This window comes from Rhinatrema bivittatum, chromosome 6 (assembly GCF_901001135.1).
Source record: "Rhinatrema bivittatum chromosome 6, aRhiBiv1.1, whole genome shotgun sequence".
NCBI classification, from domain to species: Eukaryota; Metazoa; Chordata; class Amphibia; order Gymnophiona; family Rhinatrematidae; genus Rhinatrema; species Rhinatrema bivittatum.
Genome location: NC_042620.1, coordinates 6347370 through 6367619, shown reverse-complemented (window position 1 = coordinate 6367619; position 20250 = coordinate 6347370). Strand labels below are relative to the sequence as shown.

The window sequence follows — 20250 nt, the reverse complement described above, 5'->3', positions numbered from 1 at the left end:
TCTTGCTAAATCATTTTATTTTATTCAGAGTTCTTCCGTTCTTTGATTTGCAGGAGACCCAGTGCAGAGGAGACACTGGAGCACCCCTGGTTGAAGGTTGGTAGAACTATCTGTCTGGTGTTTGGTGGCTAAGATAAGAGGATTCAGACTGAGATTACTTGGGAGCTTGTATACTCAGAAAATCAGACCTGTGGCAGTGTTGGAGAGGGAAGCCATTGGCTGAGCACTGGATGGGTCTCTACTCAGGCTCTTTCAGGTTATTGGCAAGGAGGGTGAGTGTGGAAGAAGGCCTGTGCAAAATAACCATAGAGACATCTCCTGTCTTCACGGGAGAGCGAAATGTAAGAGAGGGCTGGGCTCCTGTAGTGGAACAGGATTAGCTGAATATAAAGACAGAACTCCTCTCTTACCCTGGGATGATCTTTTCCTCCCAAAGTTAAAGTGTTTTCCTGGAAAAAGTAAAAACTAACTGTTCCCTAACAGAATCTGCTCATGAGTGAGATGGACAGCTGAAATGGTGAAATGGTATCCTAATGAACAGAAAGGATTGATGGAGTCACAGTAAGGAGTAATATAGATAGCTGGGCATATGATGTCCCATTGCAGTGAGTAATTTACCGTGCAGCAGGGAGGGATATGGATGGTCAGGAGAGCAGTGACAAACACAGTAGCAAGGTGTGATATAGATAGTGAGGGGTGCAGTTCCTGTTCACACCCGGATCAGTCCAGACTCCTGGGATTTCACCTCCCTTCCAGCAGATGGAGACAGAGAGAGTTGCACTGCCACATAACCCGGAGTGCCACCTGCAGTCCCTCAGTATTTCTCTGTCTCCAGCAGATGGTAGAGGTGCAATCCCTGCAGTCTGGAGAGAAAAAGAGAGAGGGAGAGAACAAAGATTCTTTTTATTGTCTCTCCTGGTGTTGAGAGGAACAAGCAGGGGGTTGGGGACCCTTGTCTGTCTCGGCTTTTTGCCACCAGAGGGTTGAATAGTTGGTGGGGCTGCAAAGAGAACAGGTGGAATCCGGCAGCTCTTCGGCACAGGGAAGTACCCTTTGTGTTGTTTTTCCTTCCTCTGTCTGAGTAAAGTTTAAAAAAAAAAAGAGTTTTACAAAAAAAAAATGAGGACTTGCAGGGCTGCTGGGAGGTGAGTTCCCACATGGCATGGCAGGGCTGCTTTTGCCATGTTCTCAAGCCTTACTGCAGGCGGCATAGTGCTGCTTGTTTTGATGGCGCGCGGCAGCACATGCCGCTCATGTGGTGATGGTCTCGCGTGATTGTCCGCGCTGGGTTGTGTCACCGTTGCCTCTGTGGTGCAGAGGGCAGGTCGAAGCTGGCAGAAGTCACATCGGAGTGGCAGCCAAAGCAGAAGTCAGGTGCAGGAGCGCATTTGAAGTCAGCAGCCCCTCTCCTGTCGGGTGCGGGAAAAGCGGACGTTGTTGGGAGCTGAAGGCTTACAGGGCTGTTTTGGAGGGGAGAAAATCTGTATCCCCCCTCCCCCATTGTCTCTGATGGGACAGGGCTGTGTTCACCAGAGAGAGGCTGATTCTGACAGTGAGGGAGATTCTCCCTGAGATGGATTGGAGGTTCCCACTCCATTTTCATCAGAGTTTGACCTTCTTATGCACGAGGCATATTTGGGATGTAAGGTAGCTGGGAGGTTCTCAGACCAAGCTCAGAGGCCAGGTGGTCTGTGACCGGGCAAAAGACCTAGAGGGTCCTTGGGTCCAGTTCCATGGAAGGCACCCAGGCTCCTTGAGATGAGGTCAGTTCCAGGCAGTCCGGATGTCAACTCCGATGATTCAGGGGATGGAACTCCACAGGTTCCTGCCTTTCCGGATCCAACTATGCCTGACAAGGATCCAGCTGTGCCTGATAATAGCCCATATGATCTAGATCCTGATGGAGTTTTGAACCAGGTGCTTATTGCAGAAGGGAACGACCAAAGGTGGTGCATCTTTTCCAGAAATAAGAGTTGTAGCCCTTGATTCCTCATGTTCTCAAGGAGTTGGGGATCAAGGTTTCTCAGGAGAAGTCGGATCAAGAGGGAGTGGATCCAGTCATGGATGGCCTTATGGGTCCAGTGAAAGCCTTCCCCTTTCACAACTCTATGGAAAAGCTGGTGGTCAGGGACTGGGACACTTCAAAGATGGGCCCTAAGGTGGGCCTGGTGATGGTGAAGTTGTAACCATTGCCTGAGGACACGCTTGAGCTGTTGGCGCTCCCTAAGGTGGATGCATCAGTGTCAGCAGTCACTAAGAAGACCATCATCCCTGTGACTGGCTCAGTGTTGCTGAAGGATATGCAGGGCAGGAAGTTGGAAATAAATCTCAAGAAGATATTTGAGGTGTCTGCACTTGGCATTCGTGCTGTTATGTGGAGTAGCTTCATGCAGAGAGCCAGTTTATGCTAGGTGCAGCAATTACAGGCTACTAGAACACTATCTCTGTCAAAGGCCATGCAGGTGGACTGTTTGGAGGTGGAAGCAGCTTAAGTTGCATATGCTCTGTTTGACCTCATCAGGACTTTGTCGAGAATTATGATGTCTGCGGTGTCGGCCAGGAGGCTCCTTTGGTTGAGGAACTGGTTAGCAGATGTTTGGTCTAAGTCTCAGTTGGGAGCCTTCAAGGGGAAGCTTCTGTTTGGAGAAGACTTAGAGGAGCTCGTGATGCATCTCGGGGAGATCAAAGGGAATAGGCTGCCAGAAGATAAGCCAAAAGGAAACAGAGGCTCCTTTGCCAGGTTTTCCCGGTTTCAGTCAAATAGACGGTTTCACCTGAGTGTGCCCTCGGTAGGATCTCAGAGGCAAGGCACCCGAAGGTAGCAAACCTGGAATCAGCTCGTTTGAGGGGGCAGAAAATCAGGCAGAGAAGGTCTCAGCCAGGGTTCTGGTGGAGCAAAGTCCTACCAATGAAGTGACGCCAGTCCACTCCTCTCTTCCTCTTATTGGGGGATGTCTGACTCTATTTTATGAAGAGTGGACCAAAATCACAACAAACCAGTGGATCCTCAGTGTGATAAGAGAAGGCTATGCATTAGAATTGTCTTGCCTGCTGTGGGACTTGTTGGTGGTTTCCCCTTGTGCACCTTGCTGCAAGAGAAAGGTGGTCCAAGAAACCCTGGAACAGTTACAAGAACTGAGAGCCATGGTTCCTGTTCCTATGGTATTCCATTTATTTCATGGTCCTGAAGAAGGAAGGGTCCTTCTGTCCAATTTTGGATTTAAAGAATGTGAATGTGGCTCTCGGGGTTCCTCGCTTCTGAATGGAGATTCTATATTCAGTGATTGTAGCAGTGCGCAAAGGAGAGTTCCTGCCTTCTCTAGACCTGACCAAGGCATATATGCACATTCCAGTCCATCCATATCACCAGCAGTTTCTGTGCTTCATGGTCCTTGGGAAAATTTTTCAGTTTTGTGCCCTTACGTTTGGTTTGGCAACATTGGCACAAACCTTCCAGGTCCAATTTTTCATGGTGACTTGGTCATGAGTATCTAACGCATGGAGTGCGCTTAGCGATTCGTTACCACCATTACCAAGGTAATGGTGGTTGTGGCAGCGACACTCAGGAAGAAGGGCATCTTGGTTCATCCATATTTGGATGACTGGCTAATTCAGGCAAGGTCGGAAGCTCTTGGGGCTCAAGTGGTAGCTCAGGTCTTTGAGCAGTTGCGGTCTCTAGGCTGGGTGGTGAATTTGACAAAGAGTCATCTCACCCTGTCTCAGGTTCTGGAGTTCATGGGAACACATTTTGACACCAGGGTAGGGAAGGTTTTCCTTACAGAGGATCATATTCTCAAGCTGCAGAAGCAGGTATGCAAGTTGTTGGATGCAGTGGTTCCCAGAGTCTGGGATTACCTTCAAGTGTTGAGCTCTATGGCCTCGACATTGGAGCTGGTCCTTTGGGCCTTTGTGCATATGAGGCCTCTTTAGCGGTCCCTCCTTTCACATTGAGATCCTTTGTTGGAGCAGTTTCACCTTCCAGTGTTGCTCGAGGAACCTTCCAGGTCCAATTTTTCATGGTGGCTTGGTCATGAGCATCTAAGGCATGGAGTGGGCTTGGCGGTTTGTTACCACCAATACCAGTCCCTTTGGCTCAGGAGTGGTATGCCAGAATCAGTCAGCAATGGTCCAAGGAAGAGAAGTCCAGGTCTATCAATTGTTTGGAAAAGAGGGCAGTGTAGTGCACGTTACTTGCTTTTGTACCTCTGAGTGGCCACTCAGTACACATCTTGTCGGACAACACAACCACGGTGGCTTATATAAACTGATAAGGGGGAGCCAGGAGTCGGGCGGTAGCCCAGGAAGCTCAGGAGTTATTTCTCTGGGTTTAGCGGCATCTAGTGATGCTCGCAGCATCTCATATTGCTGGAGTAAACAATGTGCAAGCAGATTTTCTCAATGGGCAGAAACTGGATCAAGGGGAGTGGGATCTGTTGGGAGAGGCGATGGCTCTGATATGTCGCCAATGGAGTATTCCCTGCCTGGACTTGATGGCATTGTGGAAGAATGCCAAGGTGCCCCAATTCAGTTACAGATGAGAGCACGGAGCAGAAGGCATGGATGCTCTGGTTCTGCCTTGGTCCCAAGAAATCCTCCTTTACGTGTTCCCCCTGTGGCCTCTGGTGGGAAAGCTGATATGGAAAATAGAAAATCACCCCAGAGAAGTGATTCTGATGGTGCCAGAGTGGCCAAGGCACCCATGGTTTGCAGATCTGGTCAACCTGATGGTCGACAGTCCATTGCGGCTCGCTCATTTGCCGAACCTTCTTTGGCAGGGTCCGATATTTTCGGATCAGATGGATCACTTTTGGCTCATGGCTTGGCTTTTAAGAGGCGGCATTTGAGAGAAAAAGGATATCCGGAGGATGTCATTACCACCTTGTTGCAGGCTAGAAAGACTTCCACTTCTTTATCATATGTAAGGCTCTGGAAAGTCTTTGAGTCCTGATGCGCCAGTCAAGGAGTAATCTCGACTCAGGTCTCAATAAGTCACATCTTGGCTCTTTTACAGAATGGTTTGGTGAAAGACTTGGCCTTTAGCTCTCTTAAGGTTCAGGTTGTGGCCTTGGGCTGTCTTCAAGGCAAGGTGCATGGAGTGTCGTTGGTTGATCACCCTGATGTGGTTCGCTTCCTTCACAGGGCAAAACATCTGTGTCCTCAGTTGTGGAGAATATGTCCCTCATAGAACCTCAATCTAGCCCGTAGAAGGATGTATGTGGCTCTATTTGAACCTTTAAGAAGGGCAACGGTAAAGGATCTCACGTTGAAGGTGGTGTTTCTAGTAGCCGTTTATTCCACCCATAGGATTTCGGAACTTCAAGTACTGTCATGCAGAGAACCTTTCCTGAGGATCTTGGATTCCAGAATCTCTTTGAGGATGGTGCCCTCTTTTCTCCTGAAGGTTGTGTCAGCATTTCATTTGAACCAGACCTGTGGAACTTCTGGCCTTTCCAGATTTGGACACGTTGGCTCCGCACGCTAAAGACCTACAATGTTTGGATGTGAAGCGGGCTTTGTTGCGTTATCTCAAAGTCACCAATAGCTTCATGGTGTCTGATCATCTCTTTGTGCTTTGGAGTGGTCCTAAGAAGGGGCAGAAGGCTTCAAAATCTACAATAGCGCAATGGTTGAAAGAAGCAATAAGCTCGGCTTTTATCTGTAAGGGGCATCCTGTCCCAGTGGGATTGAGAACTCATTCATCCTGTCCCAGTGGGATTGAGAATTCCCCTGACTCACCAATTGTTTATACTTGTTACCGCGTTCCTAGGCCTTTTTTCTTCCAGCAGTCTATGCCTCCAAGTTTACCAGCCTTGTTGAATGTAACTTTGTTTTTCCTGTTTAAACTAATGTCTTTGGTTCAGTCCCCCAGTTCGATGTAAACCGATCTGATATGGTCTTTTAACCATGAAGGTCGGTATAGAAAAGTGTTAAATAAATAAATTCAATTTGATCTCAGGTGACTTCTTGGGCCAAATGCCAGCTGGTGTCACCGCAGGAAATTTGTCGGGCAGCTACTTCTAATTCATTGCAAACTTTCACCAGACATTATTATTTGGATTTCCAGGCTCCAGAAGCCATGGGCTTTGGTGAGAGTGTTCTTTGAGGGAGACTCTCACAGTCCCACCCTAATTAGGGAAGCTTGGATACACCCCAGGAGTCTGGACTGATCCAGAGTCCAGAGTCCTGCCCTGTGTGTGGGAGAGTCTGCTCGCACTTCTGTCATGGTTCTGTTGCATATAGGCAACAGAGCTACTTAAGATTTCCAGTTTGTTCTCCTGGTTTGGAGTTTTGAATTGAAGCATTCTCTTTCAAGGTGGGGTTTTAACCTCTTTTCCCCTTGCTCATTTGTGGGATGTTGTTTAAATTTTTGTTAGGATTGTTATTGGGATAATCATGGCTTGGGTACAGGTCAATACTGAGGGACTGCAGGTGGCACTCCGGATTATATGCCTGTGCCAGTAAAGCCTTCTCTGTCTTCATCTGCTGGAAGGGAGGCATAATCCCAGAAGTGTGGACTGATCCGTGATATTCCAGGAATGGAAATTAGCAGGCAAGAACCAATTTTCCTTTACACTCAGTAGCAGTGAGTGAGTGATATGGATAGTAAGGGGTGTAGTGAAACATTGTAGCAGTGCTTGATATGGCTAGTGAGGGTTGTACTGATTCATTGTAGCAGGAAATGATTTGGATAATTAGAGGTGCAATGATCCACTGTAGCAGTAATACAGATAGTGAGGGGTACAGTGAGTCAGTGTACCAGTGAGTGATAAGGATAGTGAGGAATGTGGTGATGCATCATAGCAGTGAGTGATGTGGATAGTGAGGGATGCAGTGACATACTGAAGCAGTGAGTAATATGGATAATGTGAGAGGTGCAGTAATGCTTTGTATCAATGTGAGTGATACCGATAGTGAGGGGTATAGTGATGCACTGTAGCAGTGGGTGACATGAATAATGAACTGTGCAGTAATGCACTGTAGCAGTAGGTGATATGGATAGTGAGGTTTGCAGTGATGCAGTGTAGCAATGAGTGAAATTGATAGTGAGATATGCAGTGACATACTGTAGCAGTAAATGATATGGATTATGAGGACAGAAATGCACACTGTAGCAGTGAGGGATATGGATAGTGAGGGGTGCAGTGACACAGTAGCAGTGAGTGATATGGATATTGAGGAAAGCAATGCACATTCTAGGAGTGAGTAATATGGATAGTGAGAGGTGCAGTGACACCCTTTATCAGTGAGAGATATGGATAGTGAGGGGTGCTGTAACACACTGCAGCAGTAAGTAATATGGACAGTGAGGAAAACAGTGCACACTGTAGCAGTGATGGATATGAACAGTGAGGGGTGCAGTGGCACACTATAACAGTGAATGATATGGATAATAAGAAAAGCAGTAACACCCTAGCAGTGAATGATATGGATAGTGAGGAGATCAGTGAAACACTGTAGTAGTGACTGATATGGATAGTGAAGAGTGTAGTGATGCACTGTAAGCAGAGTGATATGGACAGTGAAGACAGCAGTGACACACTGTAGCAGTGAGTAATATGGATATTGAGGAAAGCAATGATACTGTAGCAGTGAGTGATATGGACAGTGAGGGGTGCAGTGACACACTCTAGCAGTGAAAAGTGATATAGATAGTGAAGGGTGCAGTGATACATTGTAGCAGTGACTAATATTGACAGTGAGGGGAGCAGTGCACACTATAGCAGTGAAGTATATGGATAGCGAGGGGTACAGTAACACACTGCAGCAGTGAATGATATGGATAGTAAGATATAAATTGGTACACTGTAGGAGTGTCATATGGATAGTGAGAGGTGCCATGACTCACTCTATCAATGTGAGTGATATGATTGTGAGCGGTGCAGTGATGGATATGGATTGTGAGAAATGCCTTGACACACTACCGCAGTGAGGGATATGGATAATGAGGGGTACACTAATGCACTGTATCAGTATGTGATATGGATAGTGAGGGGTACAGTAATGCTCTGCAGCTGTGAGTGCTATGGATAGTGAGGAGAGCAGTGAGACACTGTAATAGTGAGTGATATAGATAATGAGGGGTGCAGTGATGTAACAGAGAGTAATATGGATAGTGAGAGTTGCCATGACACACTCTATGTGATTGAAATGAATTCTGAGGGGTACCGTGGTGCACTGTAGCAGTGAGTAATATGGACATTGAGGAGTGCAGTGATGCATTGTAGCAGTGAGGGATATTTATAGTGAGTGGTGCAGTGACACACTGCAGCAGTAAGGGATATGGATTGTGAGAAGTGCAGTGTTGTACTGTAGCAGTGAATGATATACATAGTGAGGGGTGCAATGACGCACTGAAGCAGTAATATGCATAGTGAGAGATGCAGTATTGCATTGTATCAATGTGAGTGATATGGATAGTGAGAGGTAGAGTGATGCACTGAAGCAGTGGGTAACATGGATAATGAAGGGCGCAGTGATGTACTGTAGAAGTGAGTAATATGGTTACTGAGGCGAGCAATGTACACTGTAGGACTTAAATAATATGGATAGTGATGGGTGCAGTGACACACTGTAAAAGTGATATGATTAGGGAGGGGTTCAGTAATGCAATGTACTAATAAGTGATATGGATAGAGAGGAGATGAGTGACACAGTGTAGCATTGAGTGATACAGATAGTGGGAGATGCAGTGATACATTTATTTATTTTATTTATTTAAGGTTTTTATATACCTGCATTCATGATAAAATCACATCATGCTGGTTTACATTAAAACAGTGGTGCACAGAAAGAAAAAACAAACTGGAACTGTAGTGCGGAAGAAAGCAGTTACAAAAAACAGGGATGCTTAAACTAGGAGAGGAAGGAAAAAGAAAAGGATAATAGCATTTTAAATACATTGTAGCAGTGAATGATATGAATAGTGAGGGAGCATGACAACCTATAGTAGTGAGAGATATGCATAGTTAGGATGCAGTGGCACACAGTAGCAATCGGATATGGATAGTCAAGGCTGCAGTGACACACTTTAGCAGGGAGTAATATGCATATTGAGATATGCAGTGATGCATGTTACATGTGAATGAAATGGATAGTGAGTGGAAAAGTAACAACTTTAGCAATGAGTGATGTGGATGGTGGTGTACTGACACACTGTAGCAGTGAGTGATATGAATCATGAAAGCAGTGATGCACTATAGCAGTAGGTGATATGGCTAGTTAGGGGTGCAGTGATGCACTGTAGTATTGGGTGATATGCATGATGAGGGTGAAGTACTCAGTGTAGCAGTAATTGATATGGATATTAAGGGATGCAGTGATACACTGTAGCAGTGAGTGATATGGATAGTGGGTGATGCAATGATGCACTCCAGCAATATAAGTGTTATGGATAGCGAGTCATACAGTGATGCAATGTAGCAAGAAGTAATATGGACAGTGAAGGGAGCAGTGCACACTGTAGCAGTGAGATATGGATAGTGAGGGGTGCAATAATGCAGTGTAATAGTGAGTGTTATGAATATTGAGGGGTGCAGTGATGGTCTGTAGCAGTGAGGTTGGTATAGATAGTGAGGGTGCAGTGATGCTCTGTAGCAGTGAATAATATCAATAGTGAGGGATGCAGTAATGTACTGTATGTGAGGGATATGGATAGTGAGAGGTACAGTAATGCACTGTAGCAGTGATGATATGGATAGTGAGGGGTGCGATTTTGCATGGTACTATTAAGGGATATGGGTAATGAGGGGTGCAGTGATGCACTGTAGCAGTGAGGGATATGAATAATGAGGGGTGCATGACACACTCTATCAATGTCAATGATATGGATAGTGAAGAGTGCAGTGGTGCACTGGAGCAGTGAGTAATATAGATAGTGAGGGGTGCATGACACACTCTATCAAAGTCAATAATAGGGGTTGTGAGGGGTGCAGTGGTGCACTGTAACAGTGAATGATATGGATAGTTGCACTGGAGAAAGTACAGAGATGGGCGACCAAAATGATAAAGGGGATGGAACAGCTCCCCTATGAGGAAAGGCTAAAGAGGTTAGGGCCGTTCAGCTTGGAGAAGAGACGGCTAAGAGGGGATTTGATAGAAGTCTACAAAATCAAGAAAGGATTGAACAAGTTAATATAAATCAGTTATTTACTCTCTCAGATAATAGAAGGACCAGGGAGCAATCCATGAAGTTAGCAAGTAGCTCATTTAAAACAAATCAAAGAAAATTCTTTTTCACTCGGTGCATAATTAAGCTCTGGAATTCATTGCCAGAGGATGTGATTATGGCAGTTAATGTAGCTGGGTTTAAAAAAGGTTTGGATTAGTTCCTAGAGCAGAAGTCCATAAACTGCTATTAATCAATAAGGATTAGTAGCTTGGGATCTGTTCATTTAATGTTTGGGTACTTGCCAGGTTCTTATGGCCTGGTTTGGCCTCTGTTGGAAACAGGATGCTGGGCTTGATGGACCCTTGGTCTGACCCAGCATGGCCTGTTCTTATGTTCTTAGTGAGAGATGCAGTGATATTATTGTACTCTGTATTGCATCTCTTCTTTCTCTTTTAGACATTAGCAAAGGGGAAGAGCATTAGCTCGGATCTCCTGAAGCTTTTTCTCTCTCGTAGGAAGTGGCAGGTGAGTGCAGGAATAATTCTTCTCTTTTGTTTGTGTCGCTGTAGTTTCCTGTTTCTCCTTTGGCTTCTAGCTCAGTCAGATCGAGACCCTGTTGGGCTATGAAGCCATGAGCCCTAATTTCCAGTTCTCTTTTTATGTCCCCTGTCCATTTACAGCATCAGTCCTTGGTTAGGAGGTAGCAGTCCTGGGCTGTAAGTCCCACCCGTAGCTGTCACCACAGTTATTGGGACTCTGCCCCTTCCATCCAGGGGCTGTTAGTGCTGCCTCTGCAGCATCCTGAACCTCATCCAGACTGGAGAATAGAAGACTTGTTCCAGGAATTCAAACTAACCTTTTAGCCAGAAAATTCCCCAAACCTTCATTTAGCTGGGTAACTTCTGAGTTATCCAGCTAAATGCTTTTGAATATGGACCTCACTATCAGGCCGATACAGTACAGTGCGCTCCGATGGAGCGCACGGTTAGCCTGCTCTTGGACGCGCGTTTTCCCTTACCCCTTATTCAGTAAGGGGAGGAAAGCGCACGTCCAACGCGCGGCACCTAATAGCGCCCTCAACATGCAAATGCATGTTGAGGGCGCTATTAGGTATGCGTGTGGGATACAGAAAGTAAAATGTGCAGCCAAGCCGCACATTTTACTTTAAGAAACTAGCGCCTACCTAAAGGTAGGCGCTAGTTTCTGCCGGCACCGGGAAAGTGCACAGAAAAGCAGTAAAAACTGCTTTTCTGTGCACCCTCCGACTTAATATCATGGCGATATTAAGTCGGAGGTCCCGAAGGGTAAAAAAAGTTTAAAAAAAAAAAGAAAAAAAATTTTAAATGGGCCGGCGGCTGTCGGGCCGAAAACCGGACGCTCTATTTTGCCGGCATCTGGTTTGCGAGCCCGTGGCTGTCAGCGGGCTCGAGAACCGACGCCGGCAAAATTGAGCGTCAGCTGTCAAACCCGCTGACAGCCACCGCTCCGGGCTAAAAGGAGACGCTAGGGATGCGCTAGTGTCCCTAGCGCCTCCTTTTGCCCGTTTCTACCGCACCACCTAATTTGAATACTGAATCACGTGCACCGGCGAGTGGCCGGTGCGTGCGCCGGGATAGCGGGCGTTCGTCCGCTCTCCCGCGGACTTTACTGAATCGGCCTGTAAGTATTTATTTACTATAAATTCCATATTCAAAAGGAAAAACCTATATTTGAACACTTCCTCCCTCTCCCTGTCTTTTAATTTTGGGTTTGTGTCTGTACTGTGTGCTTGTGGTTCCAGGCATACCCATATGGACAGAAAATGATTACTGTATTAATAAGGGAAGTTATGCTTGTTCCTACTCCCTTTTTATTGGATGCACAGAGATCAACAAAAACATATATGTTTCATCCTCCTAAACTGATATAATTTTAAGAAATATTAACAACTGTTTTTTGGTTTGTTTTTTTACTTTTCTATGGTCCAGCGTTCCCTGATCAGTTACAAATCCAACATGGTCATGAGGTCCATTCCAGAGCTCCTGGAAGATACATCTAATCACCTGTCCATCGCTGTCCCAAAACATCTCAAAGAGTCTTCAGTTCTCTCATCCTCCTCTGATTCAGATGACTTAGATGAGTTGCCCTTCATTCCCATGCCCTTACAAGTAGAATTCTCCAGCTCCAGGATGTCTCTCAATGAGATCCCCACAGATGATGAGACCATGGGACAGATGAATGGCTCTCAAGAAGATGCTGGGCCAAAGGAAGAGACCTCCATGGAGTGCCAGGAAGAAACTATAGCAGCGAACGAAGAGCCCATTGAAACCAAAAGACTAGAAGACATAGATTCATTAGGAAAGAGGCAAAAGGGATCTCTTACCAGAAAGAGATCTACTGAAGCTGAAAGTCCTGAGTCTTCAGATGAGGAAAATGAAGAGCCTCAGAAGAGGCCAGAGTATCCTAGAAAATCGTTAAAGAAAGGTTCAAGTTTAGAATCCCCAGAAACTGCGCGCAAGGCAGCCAGATCTTCCCGTAAGGGGGAACTGAGGCGGGGGAGTTCTGCAGACAGTGCCCTTCTTCTCAACCTGTCTCCAAATGAAGAAGAGGATAGAGATCAAATGGATGAAACTGGGGAATTTCGCAAGGGTCTGAAAAAGGCTGCATCAATGGAGTTACCAAGGAGAAGTCCCAGTCCCGGTCGAATTGAGGAAAAGAGCTCATATCGCAGAAAGTTGGGGTCTGTAGAAGAAGAATATGCACAAAGGTTGGAGATGATGAGGCAGAGGCTATTGCGAGGAGGTTCTGTAGACAGTAAAGTCAGTGGCCTTCGAGGGCCTCTCATGGAGACTCTGGTAGTGGGCTCCGATAAGAAACGAACTACCCCTCTAGAAAGACAGATTCCTCGGCCACCAAGATCAGAGAAGCAAGCTTCAGCACCAGTGCCTTCACCAGTCCTTGCCACTAAACTGACCCGAGCAGCATCCAGTGAGGCTGCTCCTCGTCATGAAGTTTCTGAAGAGCGAGTCCTACGCAAGGCCAGCTCCTTCTCCCATGGAGAGACTGAACCACTCATCCTGCATCGCCGTCAAGGAGCTCCACTGGAAATCCCTGTTGCACAATTAGAGGCCCAAAAACTAAAGGAATCACCTTCACTATCAGCTCTAACAGATCAAATGAAGCTAGAATCCAGACCATCAACACCCCGAGAAATCTCCAGTAAACCACCTACACCAGAGTTGGAAAAGCAAATTTCAGAAAGGGAGGATTCAAAAGAAAATGCAAGTAAAGCAGTAACCAAAGCATCATTTCAAACAGAAAAGGTCAGTCTCCAGAAAGAGGCAAGGCCTTCAAAAGAAGTCAATTCTGAAATTTTATCTAAGAGACCCTTGAAAGATTCCTCTGGTGTTACTCAGCTCAGTAAGGACAGTATTTTGAAGGAAGTGGCATCAACAACAGAATGTGATAAAGCTCCTGAGAAGCACCATCAAGAGAAGAAACCTGTGGAAAATCTGCCATTTATAAAAGAACCTCCATCTTCTACAGCTTCCTTGTCTTTCCAAATGGGACCATCTCCTGTTTCTCGGTCAAAGCTTTCCCCCTATGCAGAGATCATGCAGTCTGTCTTGGTTCCAGCACTTCCAGCAGACCTTAAGCAAAGTGAAGCATCTCAAAGAGATCCCCTACATAGCCCAGAAGTACAACCCATAGTTGCTAGCCAAGAGAGAATCCCCAAACAGCCTTACAGCCAAACAGAGCCCCATGCAGCCATTTTTTCAAAGGTTGCTGCCTTGTCACAGGGACCAAGTGCCAAAGAAATACCATCTAGATCTTCTAGTACAGAACGGGTCTTGACTATTGATAATATAGACTCTGAAGAGGTCTTTGAAGCCAAATTTAAGAGAGGCAGGGAATCGTCACTGACCAGGGGCTTGAAACTCATAACACAGTCCAAGTCTGAAGACAGACATCTTGCTGCTGGACCACCAGTTCATGAGGAGGGTATGTATCGCCCAAGCCCTGTGGGTGTGCCTCTGGAGTTCTTGCCACCATTAGGTCCTAGAGGGATTGAAGAAAGGTCTAGGTCTGTACAAGATCTTCATGAGGTTGAAAAAGATACCGGCTTCATGAGGAGACTGTCACAGCGCTTTAAGCGTACTTCAACCACTGAGAGTAAAGGAAAACTTCAAGAACAGGAACGGGGCCAAGAAACAGTGAACCAAGGTCGGCGACTGTCCTGGAACCTGAGCTTTGGGAGCTCCAAAGAGAAAAAAGACTCTCAAAGCTTGAAGTCTGAGCCTGGAACAGTTAAAGTAAGCTCCGAGTGCCTAATCAAAGAGTCAAAGAAACCAAGTGGATCACCAGTGATAGCCATGAGGAAAAAACTTGGAGATACCATGGACCGGTTATCTATGAGACTTCGCAGCCACTCAGAAGAGAGGAAGGAGGCAGAAAAAGGAGAGCTGAAAGAGGAGAAGCCTGAGAAACGAACACCCCTCCTGTCACTGCTCCGGAGGTCCAACTCTGAAGGAGAGAACCTAAGGAGAATGGGGATTCCGCAAAATCAGCTGGCCTCTCAGTCAGGCTCCGCCCCATCCACAGAGTCGGTTCAGTCCGAGCTTAGTATCCAGTCTGAGGTGGTGCTGAAAGGTAAGCAGGAAGCAGGCTGTCAGGGGTTCAGGGTTGTACACTTCCTGAGCACATTTTATCTTGACTATGCTAGTTGTTGCACAGCATCCTGGGTAGGGATGTGAATCGTTTTTTGACGATTTAAAACAATCGTCAGATATATTTTAAATCGTCAAAAATCGTTAGAGCCGCGATACAACAGCAATTCCCCCGATTTATCGTCAAAAAATCGTAAATCGGGGGAGGGCAGGAAAACTGGCACACCAAAACAACCCTAAAACCCACCCCAACCCTTTAAAACAAATCCCCCACCCTCCCAAACCCCCCCAAAATGTTTTAAATTACCTGGGGTCCAGTGGGGGGGTCCCGGCGCGATCTCCCGCTCTCGGGCCACGGCTGCGTTAAAAGAAATGGCGCCGGTAGCCCTTTGCCGTTACCATATGACAGGGCAAAGGTAGCGCCGGCGCCATTTTGGTTCCTGGCACCCGACGTCACGAGTGCAGGAGATCGCTCCCTGACCCCTGCTGGACCCCCAGGGACTTTTGGCCAGCTTGGGGGGGGCTCCTGACCCCAAGACTTGCCAAAAGTCCAGCGGGGGTCCGGGAGCGACCTCCTGCACGCGGGCCGTATTGCCAATATTCAAAATGGCGCCGGCGCTACCTTTGCCCTCACTATGTCATACGGGCACCGGCGCTACCTTTGCCCTGTCACATGGTAAGGGCAAAGGGCCACCGGTGCCATTTCTATTAACGCAGCCGTGGCCCGAGAGTGGGAGATCACGCCGGGACCCCCCCCCCCCCCCACTGGACCCCAGGTAATTTAAAACATTTTGGGGGGGTTCAGGAGGGTGGGGGATTTGTTTTAAAGGGTCGGGGTGGGTTTTAGGGTTGTTTTGGTGTGCCGGTTTTCCCGCCCTCCCCCGAGAAAACGATTTTTTAACAAAAAAAACCATGACGATCATATTCCTTCCCCCCCCCCCCTCAGCCAAAATCGATCATTAAGACGATCGATCACACGATTCACATCCCTAATCCTGGGTGCGGGATGCACACAAAAGGGTCATGCTCCATTTCTATGCTAGAAGTAAGGAGTAAGACAGGATGACAGGAAACAGGATGTTGGGCTCAGTGGACCTTGGTCTGAGGTAGGTGAGGATCTTGATAGGAGTTTGAAGTTTGAGGTGCAATAGCTGGGATCCTGGATGTGCAGTTTATAAATCAGGAAAATGGGTTTCTTCCTCAGATGTCTCATTCTCATAGGCCCTAGAATAGGGGTGTTCAGCTGCAATCCTGGAGGGCCACAAATCATTCTGGTTTTCTGGATATCCCTAATGAATATACATGAGATAAGTTTGCATACAATGGAGGCAGTGCTTGTAAATCATTTCATGCATTCAGTTTTCATTTGGAATATCCTGAAAACGTGACTGGTTTGCAGTACTCCAGGATTGCAATTTGACATCCTGCCCTAGAGAGGCAGATATAATGTGGGTACATTTGGTGGAGGATGAAATGCAGCTACACAAATGGGTGACATTATCTGAGATGTGCTTCATTTAAAGATATCAGTTTGGGCTTCAGATTGGGCGCTCTGTGGAAAATTTCGTTTTTCAACGGTTCGTGTTTTTTTTTTCAGCAATTTTTGGCGAAGTGCGTTAGTGCGCACTAATGGGCCTTACTGCGCACTAACAACCAGTTAGTGCGCACTATCTCAGCATTAGTGCACAGTACACCGAACGAGATAGTGCGCACTAGCTAGATGTTAATGTGCATTAAGGCCCGTTAGTGTGCACTAACAGGTTAGTTAGTGCACAGGTTAGTTAGTGAACCCTAATAGAACTTACAGCGCATTAAGTATGAGGTAGTGCGCTGTAACTAATGTTAGTGCGCACTAAAAAATGCAACTTAAAAATTAAAAGTATCAACTCAGAGGACGTCGTCAGCTAGAAAAACAGTGCACACTAATTGGTATTACTGCTCACTAAGAGATATGCGGTGCGCACTAACACGAAATACGAATTTTGCCGAAATTTCGGCAAACATAGTTTCGTATATTGGTGCTACCGAACCATGATGAATTAGACAATATCGTTGACATTGTCTAATTCGTGAAAAACAAATGCACATCCCTGTTATCCAACAGTGCCAACGTGAAATATACTCTCTCCATGCTCAGAAAGACCCAGACGTTTTTCTTTTATTTTTCTTTTTTTGTGAATCTGTTTTCTTCAAATCTCAGAGAATCATACAACCAAACTCAATTGAGATTACATTCTGTATCAAAAAAACAAAGAAAAAACAAATCTGATGAATGAAGTTGCATTGCCAGAACCAAAGTAAGATAATATTCTCTGTGACTTTTGTATTTTTTTTTCTTTTGTTATCTCTTCACAGGGCAAATAATGCTGTATCCCTCCCCCACACAGTATCCACCCACACACTCAGACAAACTTGCTTGGCTGATTCCCTTCATTTCCTAGTGCATTAAAATAAATTAATTATTTTCTCCCACAAAGTAAAGTAACCTTGTATTGTTACAAGCTGTTTTGGATGCTGCACACTCGGATACCTCAATAACACCAACTGTGCCATTTGCACCATCAACTCGTTCCAAGCTCCTACTGTTGATAAAGCATCAGATTTCCAGTTTTACAATATTTGCATTTTTGCTAACACAATTGCAATGAAGATGAATTTCACACACACACACACACACACCCCGAGGAAGCAGTAGGCCTCTTTTCAAAAAGGGGGTTGATTTAAAAACCAGCGCACACGCGTCCATGTGTGAGTGGTTCCCGAGGTGTGCACATGGTCGTGCCGATTTTATAACATAGACCAGCGGTTCTCAACCGGTGTGTTGCCAAGAACACGCAGGTGTGTCGCCACACCTCCCGGTCCTCCACTGACTCAGCTGCTCCCCCTACCTGAGCAAGATAGGTCCTCCCCCCGGGCTTAAAATGCTGAAAGCCTGGGCAGAACGCGGCAGGACAGCTGGAGTCAGCAGCACCGCATGCTCTCTTCTTCCCGCCCGCCAGAAGAGGAAGTGGTGAGCAACAAGTACGTGTGCGGGAAGAAGAGACCTTGCTAGTGTGGGCAGCATCGGTCCAAAGAAAAGAGAGGCGCAGCCTGAGGGATGAGCAGTGCAGCTCAGAGTGAAATGAGGAACAATGTTAACCCTCACGGCCGATGGGACTCCTTTCTCTGTGAGGGATGAAAATGAAGGAGGTTGCTGCTGCCGCTAGTTCGGGGGAGAGTGAGTGAATGAGCAAGCATATGTGTTTGAGATCCTGTGTGTGTGTGTGTGTGTGTGTGTGTGAGTGAGATAGCATGTATGTGAATGATTGAGAGCCTGTATATGTGAAAGAGAGTATGTGTGTAATTGAGAGCTGGTTTAGGTGAGGGAGCATGTGAGTATGTGATTGAGAGCCTGAGTGTAAATGAGAGAAAGAGAGAGAGCATGTGTGTCTGTGTGTGATTGAGAGCTGGTTTAGGTGAGGGAGCATGTGAGTATGTGATTGAGAGCCTGAGTGTAAATGAGAGAAAGAGAGAGAGCATGTGTTTCTGTGTGAGAATGAGAGCTGGTTTAGATGAGGGAGCATGTGAGTATATGATTGAGACCATGTGTGTAAATGAGAGAAAGAGATAGAGCATGTTTGTAAGCATGTGCATGAGAGTCTGTGTGTGAGAGAAAAGGGCAGCATGTGTGTGTGTGATTGAAAGTCTGTGTGAGTAAGCACACTACATGGCGCTCCCAGCCAGAATATTTTAAGAGCTGAGAAACTCCATCACACCCTGCCCAACTTTTTTTTTTTTTTTTTGCTTTTTTAGTCTTTTCACTAATTTTTTCTATTCTTTTCCCTATTTTTGTATTTTCTTAGTTTGCTCATCTTTTTCATTTGCTTATTTAACTGTTTTGCACTTTTTGCCCTTATTCTGCCTTCCCTACCTCCTCCCTCATTCTTGCTGGGCTCTTTGCCCATTTTCCTCCTGGCGGGCAGCAGTTATGATCTCGCTCCCTGGCTAGAGAAACAGCAGCAGCCGGATCCCCTCCCGGGCTGAGGCCTGAGGGTGGCAGCTCTTCCTCGGCTGTGGATCACTGCAAGTTCACTTCTGCCATTGTACCTGAAGACTGGAGGGTGGCTAATGTTACCCCAATATTTAAAACTACAGACCGATTAGCCTGACTTCAGTGCCAGGAAAAATAGTGGAAAGTGTTCTAAACATCAAAATCACAGAACATATAGAAAGACATGGTTTAATGGAACAAAGTCAGCATGGCTTTACCCAGGGCAAGTCTTGCCTCACAAATCTGCTTCACTTTTTTGAAGGAGTTAATAAACATGTGGATAAAGGTGAACCGGTAGATGTAGTGTACTGTGAGGACCCGGGCCGCTGGGGCTTAGGAGAGGTCTCCCGGAGCAGGCGATAGTCCGATGAAGCAGTCCGAGGTCAAGGCAGGCGGCAGAACAGGAGAACGACGATGTACCAAAGCAGAGACCAGGAAGTCAGTCCGAAGATCTGGAACCAGAATCAAGGGAAGGAACTGAAGCTGGAGCACAGACCCTGAAGCAGGAACACAGGAACTGAAGCAGGAACAGAGGGATCAAAGCAGGAACACAGGAACGCAAGGCAACTTGTAACTCAAAAGAGTGAACCCTGTTGCAAGGCGATTTCCTTAGTAGACGCCGGGTTTAAATACCCCGCCGGCGTCTAATGTCATCTTAGCGGCTGGCTGGCGCGTGCCTAAGGGGGCGGAGTCTGGGAGTGGAGCTCGGCGGCGTCTCCCTCATGGAGGTGCCACCACGGAGAGGCCTGAGAAGGCCCGAAAAACGCTGGACCCCGTCGTGGGATTCAGCGCGGCCCAAAGGTAAGGACCCGGTCGCGAGGCCAGCAACCGGGACCGCAACACATGCTAACTTCAAGGAGTGCCCCCTAGTCTTTCTATTATCTGAAAGAGTAAATAACCGATTCACATCTACTCGTTCTAGACCATTCATGATCTTAAACACCTCTATCATATCCCCCCTCAGTCGTCTCTTCTCCAAGCTGAAAAGTCCTAACCTCTTTAGTCTTTCCTCATAGGGGAGCTGTTCCATTCCCCTTATCATTTTGGTCACCCTTCTCTGTACCTTCTCCATCGCAATTATATCTTTTTTGAGATGCGAGGACCAGAATTGTACACAGTATTCAAGGTGCGGTCTCACCATGGAGCGATACAGAGGCATTATGACATTTTCCGTTTTATTCACCATTCCTTTTCTAATAATTCCCAATATTCTGTTTGCTTTTTTGACTACCGCAGCACACTGAACCAACGATTTCAATGTGTTATCCACTATGACGCCTAGATCTCTTTCTTGGGTTGTAGCACCTAATATGGAACCTAACATTGTGTAACTATAGCATGGGTTATTGTTCCCTGTATGCATCACCTTGCACTTATCCACATTAAATTTCATCTGCCATTTGGATGCCCAATTTTCCAGTCTCACAAGGTCTTCCTGCAATTTATCACAATCTGCTTGTGATTTA

The 20250-nt window shown here is 46.4% G+C and overlaps 1 protein-coding gene across 1 annotated transcript in view; it reads left to right on the top strand.

Annotated features, from left to right (window-relative positions):
- The window catches only part of SPEG (striated muscle enriched protein kinase), a 497600-nt gene that overhangs the window by 381887 nt on the left and 95463 nt on the right, over window positions 1–20250 (top strand). The window contains exons 30-32 of the mRNA XM_029605011.1: window positions 54–96; window positions 10565–10633; window positions 12076–14737. Of these exons, the coding sequence (XP_029460871.1) occupies window positions 54–96; window positions 10565–10633; window positions 12076–14737 (2774 nt within the window). The remainder of the gene's footprint in view (window positions 1–53; window positions 97–10564; window positions 10634–12075; window positions 14738–20250) is intronic.